The sequence below is a fragment of the Vigna radiata genome, unplaced genomic scaffold (genome assembly GCF_000741045.1).
Source record: "Vigna radiata var. radiata cultivar VC1973A unplaced genomic scaffold, Vradiata_ver6 scaffold_51, whole genome shotgun sequence".
NCBI lineage: Eukaryota > Viridiplantae > Streptophyta > Magnoliopsida > Fabales > Fabaceae > Vigna > Vigna radiata.
Genome location: NW_014542732.1, coordinates 318,375 through 328,797, shown reverse-complemented (window position 1 = coordinate 328,797; position 10,423 = coordinate 318,375). Strand labels below are relative to the sequence as shown.

Below are 10,423 nucleotides of genomic sequence, written 5' to 3'. Positions count from 1 at the left end.
TTTTATATTATTACGTATATCTTGGGAGGGGATTAACTAGTATAAATAAGAAGGGAGCCTAGGGGTAAAGGCATGCTTTTGAATTGTGAGTTTTGTTAGAGAGGTTATGCTCTCAGGTGACTGACGGAGGTTATGCTCCCAGTTATTGGTTATTTTCTTTGATACAATATTTCCATTCAATAAAAGAGGTTTCTTTATCTATTTGTCCATTGTTAATTCTTGGTGAGAGTGTGTGAGGAAGGCGCTCTAGATACGTACCATTCTCGGGTACGTAACACAAACCAAGCTTGCTAAAGATCCATTGAACTTCACAAAATACATAGTTGTGTGCATTGATAGCTTGGCAATCGAAAACTGTTTATACAACTTCTTTAGATAAATTCTTCTACAAACACTTATAGGAGAAAAAAAGTATAAAGAATTGAACTTTTCCAGTAAGTTTAAATCAACTTATAGACTTTAAATTTTTTAAAAGTACATTAATCTAGCTTCTCAAAAACTTGAGGGATAAGCTCAATTCATTTTATGTTCTGATTTTCTTCATTACTACTTTTATATCTAAATATGGTCAGTCTAAAAAAAAAAGGTAAGAGCACAGCCCTGTCTAACAGCAGTGGTGTTTCTAGGTGCTACATGCCATTCCATGGGTTGCAAAAAATCGATGATTGGGGACAAAAATTTAAGACGAAACTAGCTCCCATGATAATAGTTCTCACTCAACAATGCCCTTTAGGAGAATCAGAAATGGTTTCCAAAAAAGAAAGGCTTTCAATTTGGCAATTCAAAGGACTAAAATAACACATTGGTTGATGAAAGGAAAGAGAGGGATGAGGTGAAAATACCTTTAACTTTCTTTTCAATCCAGGCCTCACCAACCATTCCAGCAGCCACACCAGCAGCAATGCATGCACTGCAAAATAAAATGGCTTTGGGAAGCGGCCATCGAGGAAGGAAATAGTACTCAGGAATTTGCCTTACTCTGTTGGGTAATCGTTTCTTCAAGGATGGTTGAACACTCGGATTTTTCTGCATTTCACCGCCAACAGCTTTCCAATCCACCCCTTTGAATGGATCTTTTGCATCTTTATTTTCCATAACGCCTCAATTCCAAAATTTAAATCCAAAAATTATGCTGGTGATGAACAAAAAAAAAAAACCTAGAATTAACAACATAATAAACCCAAGCAAAAATAAAATAAAAACCCATTGGTTTATGAAACAGAATAAAAGATGAAGAAATAATTACGAGTAGAGAATCAAAGGAGATAGAGTGAAATAGCAAAACTCTAGCACGAAACAACAATGTTCCTGTCTAGTTTCATAATGGTGTTTTGGAGTGGATCACCGGCTATTGCCAACCACAAAGTCACGCCATTAAAAGCTTTTCTCCAAGAATTTTGAAAATTATAAATTTAGCCAAACTGAAAACTGAACATTTCCAGTTTTTAGTCTTGGCAAATAGTCTTAATAGTCTTAGTATTTTATCGATTTCCTTTCTGAGGATTTAGATGCAGGTAATCAAAATCTTGAATCAAATTGTAAACTCCTAGAATAGTTTGTAAGTGAAGATTTAAGCAGAACGCACCTGAATAAGTGAAGAACAGCCTTTGCTATCTGTTCTACCCTTTCTTTTTCTCTTCTTTTCTGTCTATTCACAAATTGGTTGTGCCGGTTAGATTTAGGGTTTTGGAGGGTTTTTTCTCCTCTTTTCCTATTTTGGATAATTGGGTTCAGTGAAGTACAACAGCATTTTTTTTAATGTAAAATATACTAAATAAATAAATAAATTAAATATACTGAAAAATGATAAAAAATTCTACTACTTCTGTTAGTTTATTCATTTATATCATTATTAGTGGAAACAAATGTGCATAATGCATGGACGGTCTTTTTTTTTATAATAACAAAAATTAAAAAATAATATAATTAATTTTTACAATAAAAATATTTTAACTTTATTTACATTTTAAATTATATTTTTATTATAAATAGTTGACTTAGTTTAAAATGATGAGTAAGTTTTAAATAATGGGTCAAATAAAAAAATAATTAAATGATAAAATTAATAAAATTATTACTTTAATTTAAAAACAAGAATTCTACAAAGTAAAATTAGAAAAGAAAATATGAAAAGTAAAAAAGAGCATTATGTTTATTTAATGGTAACAGACACTTCTATATATATATATATATAAATTTGTTAATTTAGTGTTTTTTTAGTTGATAAATTTTAGTAAAGTATACCAAATTTTAATAAAAATAAAAAGTTTACATAAAAACATACTTTAAATTTAAGAATATTTTAATTATTTTAATATTTAATTTAAAATAAAAAAATTAAAGTTATTTTTTTTATAATTATAAAAAGTTCAATTTGCAAACTGCAATAGAGAAAACTAAGATAATGAGACAAATAATTGCAATTAATAGGTCAATGATGTTCTCATTTTTCAATGGGATAGAAATAAAATTTGGAAGAATATGCACATTAATCTTATGCATAAAAAGGACAACAATCAGATAAGAACATCTTATGAAAAAGAGTGGACATGTGTTGTAAGTGGTATTGGATGTTGTTTTAGTTTTTCAATATGACTTATCATTCAAGTATGTATAAAAAAGATTTAAAGAATAATTCTAATGTATTATTTCAAAGAGTAGGGTATATATATATATATATATATATATATATATATATATATATATATATATATATATATATATAATGACATAAATAATGGCCTGCAGGGATTACCTCAAAGTTGCAAGAGCTGCAAAATCTACTGACATAGCTAAGGAAAATTACACTATCATGCACTTGGACTTTGCCTCTTTCGACAGTGTCCGACAATTTGTTGATAACTTCAAAAGATCACAAAGGCCACCAGATGTGTTGGTTTGCAATGCTGCAGTTTACTTGCCAACTGCAAAGGAACCTACATAAAAACAACCACTCATGTTTGGGCCCAAACAGGACCATGCCATCATGCTTCAAACAAAACCCAGACGCTCAAGCTCTCTATACATCCATGACCATATTCCCACCATCCAAAAAATATTATTACTCAAAACGAATAACAGATAACAATCTTATTTGCAATTCAACATTAAAAATTAAACACAATAAGCCCAATAACTTGGGAAGTCCACACACAAATATTACAGTGCAAACCTAATCGAGATTTAATAACCCAAACCAAGTTTCAAAAGCAATCTACCCCAAATCCAACACTCATGAACCACAAAAACCTTACACCAAACCAATCAAGCATCATACATGATACCCAAGTAGAACCAATTAAACAAGTTTGAGTATTTTTCAAATTTCCAAAAGTAGGTTAGGTTTAGCTTCAATGCAATTCCTAATTCAATGCAAGAGCCGAGCAGTGGCAAAGGGCGAAATCTAGCAGCGAAGGGTGGAGAAGAACGAAGGTGAATCCGACCAGGGCAAGTGCGCTGCAATTCGAACCTTAGGCGTTGAGCAACAAGGAGGTGTTTGCGGTGGCTACTGCAGCAGAAGAATGTCCAACAGTAGACACACGACAATAGTGGCCACACGGCAAAGTCTCAATCGAATACGCCGTTGATGGTTGGGCGTTGACGGAATGTCGCCGGAACTGTGTGTTATGTGTGCGTGATGATGGCAAGAAGAGACGAAGAGACGAAGAGCCAGCGGAGCAAAGCTTATGAGTGAAGAGGCAGTGGAGGCAGTGTTCTGGGACGAAGAAGAGACAAAGGCAATGTTCTGGGATGAAGAAGAGATGAAGGCAGTGTTCTAAAATGCAAGGGGTTAGAGAAAAAGAAGAGAGGAACAAAAGTGAGAGGGAACATGAAATGAAATTAGAGACAGCGAGAGGGAAATGTGAAAAATTAGTGAGGAAGAGATATTATAACTAATTTCTAAACCTTCGTTATAATACATCAAGATATTCCAAATAATAAGTTTTCAACTTATTTACAAGTTTGTCACCGCATTTCATATTATAACTGATATACAAAACTACGTTATAAAATGTCTTAAACTTATTTACAAGTTTGCCACTGCATTTCATATTATAACTGATATACAAAACTACGTTATAATATGTCTTACTATGATGGATAATTTTTATCTGTTATAATATAGGTACTCATAAAAAGGTATATTTCCACTAGTAGGGGCTCATCATTCAGGTATATATGAAAACGATTTAAAGAATAATTCTGATGTATTATTTCAAAGAGTTTGGTAACATATATATATGTACAAAGGTCCTATAATAAATCATCTATTAAAGGAATGACAACTGCACAAATCTGTACAAATTATAATAATTCCTAAATTATTGCCAACACAATATTTGATTATTTAATATTTTCTAATAAAATAGTTGCATATCTTAACATATAGAACCTCCACACATGTATCCCTATCTTTTCTGTTTTCTTTGTTTCCTTCATCAAACAAACCAACACATAAAACCGAATACAATGAACTGTATAGTGAAAGTGGTGCAAGGCTTGAAGCCTCCCTTATTGCTGAAGCTGGTGCACATTGCATATGCTGTAAATAATGTGATTGTTAGCCTCGCCATAACTGATGGAATCAACATTAGAGTATTCAGTGCCTACCGTCTCATTTTCGGAGCTACTATCACTTTTATTCGTGCTCTTATTTTCAAAAGGTGAATTAACACACTATAACTTATTTCATTTCCTAATCTTGACATCATAGTTTATGCATCTTTGATCCATGCTAGTACTTTTACACAATGGAGAAAATCAAATATTGGTTTCGTTTTTCCTTTTGTTTTGTTGATCAAATAAGAAAGAATAGACCAAAGTTAAAATAAAAGGTGCTCATGCTGACATTTCTTTAAGGATTATTTGGGCATGGTTGAGACAAACTATTCAGCCTTCTCTTTGTCCTTATTATTAAATTAATTTGTACAATAACTTGATTTCAAATAATGTTTACTAATGATATAAATGAATAGTGGGCAGGAGTTCATTCCAAAATCATTTTTTCACAAAGATAGCAATGGTACAACAACATATGCTAACGTTGTTTTCAACATGCTTCCTATGGTCACCACTCCCCAGTTTTCATCTCTCCTTCCTGTGCGAGTACGTAGTCACCACTCACCAGTTTTCATACTTATATACTATTTTGCTTTATATGGGAAGATAGTTATGAAATATTTCATTGATTTCTAATTCTTTTTGTTTCTACGAAAAGGTCTATTTGCAAACAGTAGTAGGGAAATCTAAAGTGACGAGAATAATAATTGCAATGAGCGGGTCAATGATGTTGTCATTCTTCAATGGGATAGAAATAAAAATTTGGAAGAATATGCACATTAATCTTAAACATAAAAAGGATAACAATCAGATATGCACATCTAATGGAAAAGAGTGGATAAGTGTTTTTTGTGGTATTGGATGTTGCTTCAGTTTTTCAGTATGGCTCATCATTTAGGTATATATAAAAAAGATTTTAAGAACAATTCTGATGTATTATTTCAAAGAGTAGGATAACATATATGTACATACAAGGGTCCTATCATTCATGATCTATTAAAGGAATGACAACTGCACAAATATGCACAAATTATAATAATTCCTAAATTATTGCCAATACAATATTTGATTATCTAATATTTTCTAATAGAATAATAAACATATCTTAACATATGGAACCTCCACACACGTATCCATATCCTTTCCGTTTTCTTTGTTTCCTTCATCAAACAAACCAACACTTAAAAGTGAATTCAATGAACCGTATAGTAAAAGTGGTGCAAGACTTGAAGCCTCCCTTATTGATGATGTTGGTGCAAATTGCATATGCTGGAAATAATGTGATTGCTAGCCTCGCTATAACTGATGGAATCCACATTAGAGTATTCAGTTCCTACTGTCTCATTTTCGGAGCTGCTATCAATTTTATTCATGCTCTTATTTTTGAGAGGTGAATTAACACACTATAACTTATTTCATTTCCTAATCCTTACATCATAATTTATGCATCTTTGACCAATGTTAGTTCCTTGACACAATGGAGAAAATCAAATATTGGTTTCTTTTCTCTTCTATTTTGTTGATCAAATCAGAAAGAACAGACCAAAGTTGAAATGGAGGGTGTTCGTGTTGACATTTCTTTAATGATTATTTGGGCATGGTTGATGCAAACTATTCAGCCTTCACCTCTTTGTTCTTATTATTAAATCAATTTTTACAATAACTTGATTTCAAATAATGTTTGTTGATGATATAAATCAATAGTGGGTGGGAGTTTGTTCCAAAATATTTTTTTCACCAAGATAGCAAACCACAACAGGGAAAACTAAGGTGAGGGGAACAATAATTGCAATTAACAGGTCAGTGTTTGTGTCATTCTTCAATGGGATAGGAATAAATATTTGGAAGAATATACGCATTAATCTTATGCATAAAAAGGACAACAATCAGATAAGAGCATCTGAAGGAAAAAAGTGGATAGATGTTGTAAGTGGTATTCGATGTTGCTTTAGTTTTTCAGTGGGGCTCATCATTCAGGTATATATATAAAAATGATTAAAAGAATAATTCTGATGTATTATTTCAAAGAGTAGGGTAACATATAATTACGTACAAAGGTCCTACAATTCATCATTTATTAAAGGAATGACAATTGCACAAATCTGCACAAATTATAATAATTCCTAAATTATTGTCAACACAATATATGATTTTCTAATATTTTCTAATAGAATATTTGACATATCTTAAAATGTAGAACCTCCTCACATGTATCCCTATCTTTTCCATTTTCTATGTTTTCTTCATCAAACAAACCAACACAAAAAACTGGATACAATAAACCATATAGTGAAAGTGGTGCCTCCCTTATTGATGATGCTGGTGCATATTGAATATCCTGTTAATATTGTGATTGTTAGCCTCTCCATAACTGATGGAATCAACATTAAAGTTTCGAATGCTTACCATCTCATTTTCGGAGCTACTATCGCTTTTATTCATGCTCTTATTTTCGAGATGTGAATTAACACACTATAACTTATTTCATTTCCTAATCTTAACATCATAGTTTATGCATCTTTGACCCATGCTCCTACTTTTACACAATGGAGAAAATCAAATATTGGTTCCTTTTTTCTTCTATTTTGTTGATCAAAAAAAAAAAAAAGAACAAACCAAAGTTGAAATGGAGGTCTCGTGATGACATTTCCTTAAGGATTATTTAGGCATGGTTGATGCAAATTATTTAGCCTTCACCAATCTTTCCTTATTAATAAATTAATTTGTACAATAACTTGATTTCAGATAATGTTTATTGATGATATAAATGAAGATTGGGTGAGAGTTTATTCCAAAATCTTTTTTTCACCACGATAGCGTTGGTATCAACAACATATGCTAACGTTCTTTTCAAAGTTGTTCCTATGGTCACTTTCATCCTCTCTTTCTTGTGCAGGTTCGTAGTCACCACTCACTAGTTTTCATACTCATGTACTATTTTTCTTTTTATGGGAAGATAATTATGAAATATTTCATTGATTTCTAATTTTTTTTTTTTGTATCTACGAAAAGTTCTATTTGCAAACCGTAGTAGGGAAAGTTAAGGTGATAAGAACAATAGTTACAATGAGCGTGCCAATAATGTTGTCATTCTTCAATGGGATAGAAATAAAAATGTGGAAGAATATGCACATTAATCTTAAGCATAAAAAGGAGAACAATCAAATATGCGCATCTGATAGAAAATAGTGGATATGTGTTTTAAGTACTATTGCAGTTGCTTCAATTTGTAAGTATGGCTCTTCATTCAGGTATATATAAGAAATATTTAAAGAACAATTCTGATGTATTATTTCAAAGAGTAGGGTAACATATATATACATACAAGGGACCTATAATTCATTATCTGTTAAAGGAATGACAACTGTACAAATTTGCACAAATTATAGTAATTCCTAAATTATTTCCATCATAATATTTGATTATCTAATATTTTTTAATAGGATATTTGACATATCTTAACATATAGAACCTCCACGCACGTATCCCTATCCTTTCCGTTTTCTTTGTTTCCTTCATCACACAAACCAACACATAAAAGTGAATTCAATGAACCATATAATGAAAGTGGTGCAAGACTTGAAGCCTCCCTTATTGATGATGCTAGTGTAGATTACATATGCTGCAAATACTGTGATTGTTAGCCTCGCCATGACTGAAGGAATCAACATTAGAGTATTCAGTGCCTACCGTCTCATTTTTGGAGTTGGTATCACTTTCATTCATGCTCTTATTTTCGAGAGGTTAATTAACACACTATAACTTATTTTATTTACTAATCTTAACATCATAGTTTATGCTTCTTTTACCCACCCTAGTACTCTTACGCAATGGAGAAAATCAAATACTGGTTTCTTTTTTCTTCTATTTTGTTGATAAAATCAGAAAGAGCAGACCAAAATGGACATGAAAGGTGCTCTTGATAACATTTCTTTAAGAATTATTTGGGTATAGTAGATGCAAATTATTCAGCCTTCACCTCTTTGTCCTTATTATTAAATTAATTTGTACAATAACTTGATTTCAAATAATGTTGGTTGATGATATAAATGATTAGTGGGTTGGAGTTTATTCCAAAATCTTTTTTCACCAAGATAGCAATGGTAATTGTAACATATGGTAACGTTGTTTTCAACATGGTTCCTATGGTCACTTTCATCCTCTCCTTCCTATGCAGGTATGTAGTCACCACTCACCAGTTTTCATACTCATGTGCTACTTTGATTTTTGTGGGAAGAGAGTTCAGAAATATATCACTGATTTGTGATTTTTTTTAGCTACAAAAAGTTCAATTTGCAAACCGCAACAGGGAAAGCTAAGGTGAAGGGAACAATAATTGCAATTGACGGGTCAATGATTGTGTCATTCTTCAATGGGATAGAAATAAAAATTTGGAAGAATATGCACATTAATCTTATGCATAGAAAGGACAACAATCAGATAAGAGCATGGGATTGAAAATAAAGGATAAGTGTTGTAAGTGGTATTGGATGTTGCTTTAGTTTTTCAGTGGGGCTTATCATTCAGGTATATATAAAAATGATTTAAAGAATAATTCTGATGTATTATTTCAAAGAGTAGAGTAACATATATATACGTACAAAGGTTCTATAATTCATCATCTATTAAAGGCATGACAACTGCATATATCTGCACAAATTATAATAATTCCTAAATTAATGCCAACATAATATTTGATTAACTTATATTTTCTAATACAATATTTATCATATCTTAACATAGAGAACCTCTACACATGTATCCCTATCTTTTCATTTTTCTTTGTTTCCTTCATCAAACAACCCAACACATAAAACAGAATACAATGAACCGTATAGTGAAAGTGGTGCAAGACTTGAAGCCTCCCTTATTGATGATGTTGGTGCAAATTGCATGTGCTGGAAATATTGTGATTGCTAGCCTTGCCATAACTGATGGAATAAGCATTATAGTATTGAATGCCTATTGCTTTTATTCATGCTCTTATTTTTGAGAGGTGAATTAACACACTATAACTTATTTCATTTCCTAATCTTGACATCATAGTTTATGCATCTTTGACCCATGCTAGTACTTTTACACAATGGAGAAAATAAAATATTGGTTTCTTTTTTCATTTATTTTGTTGATCAAATCAGAAAGAATAGACCAAAGTTGAAATGGAGGGTGATAGTGATGACATTTCTTTAAGGATTATTTGGGCATGGTTGATGCAAACTATTCAGCCTTCACCTCTTTGTTCTTATTATTAAATTAATTTGTACAATAACTTAATTTCAAATAATTTTTATTGATAATATAAATGAAGAGTGGGTGGGAGTTTATTCCAAAATCTTTAATTCACCACGATAGCGTTGGTATCAACAACATATGCTAATGTTGTTTTTAATGTTGTTCCTATGGTCACTTTCATCCTTTCATTCCTATACGGGTATGTAGTCACCACTCACCAATTTTCATACTCATGTACTATTTTGCTTTTTACGGGAAACTAAGTACAATTAACATTCCATAAGCTCATAAAAGTATGACCTAATCATTGCAAATTACAGTAAAAGCAAAATCATCATAAACCTAAACTAATTCAACCAAAGCTGGAAAATGAAAACTGGAAAATCATAAATTCATGCAAATACTCAAATATAGAACAGAACAAATTTAAGAATCTTAAAGGAAACACGATATTATTTCAAAAACCAGAAAAATACAATTGCAATTCATTCAATGTAAAAACAAGTGTGAAAAATAAAAGTTATGTAAGAAATTAGAGTAAAAACGCAACGAAAGTAAAATGGCAACGAGAAATAAAAAAGAACACTAACCCTTACTGCAATCCCACCGGCAACACCCTCCCAACTCCACG

At 31.6% G+C, this 10,423-nt stretch overlaps 1 protein-coding gene across 2 annotated transcripts in view; it reads right to left on the bottom strand.

Annotated features, from left to right (window-relative positions):
* The window catches only part of LOC106780700, a 4,946-nt gene extending 3,208 nt beyond the window's left edge, over positions 1 to 1,738 (bottom strand). For both annotated transcript variants that reach the window (XM_022777076.1, XM_014669001.2), the window contains exons 1-2: positions 1,586 to 1,738; positions 843 to 1,132 (exon numbers count right to left, since the gene is read on the bottom strand). In XM_022777076.1, coding sequence (XP_022632797.1) covers positions 843 to 1,095 — 253 coding nt within the window. In that variant the 5' untranslated portion in view covers positions 1,096 to 1,132; positions 1,586 to 1,738. The remainder of the gene's footprint in view (positions 1 to 842; positions 1,133 to 1,585) is intronic.
* Between the last annotated feature and the right edge of the window lie 8,685 nt (positions 1,739 to 10,423).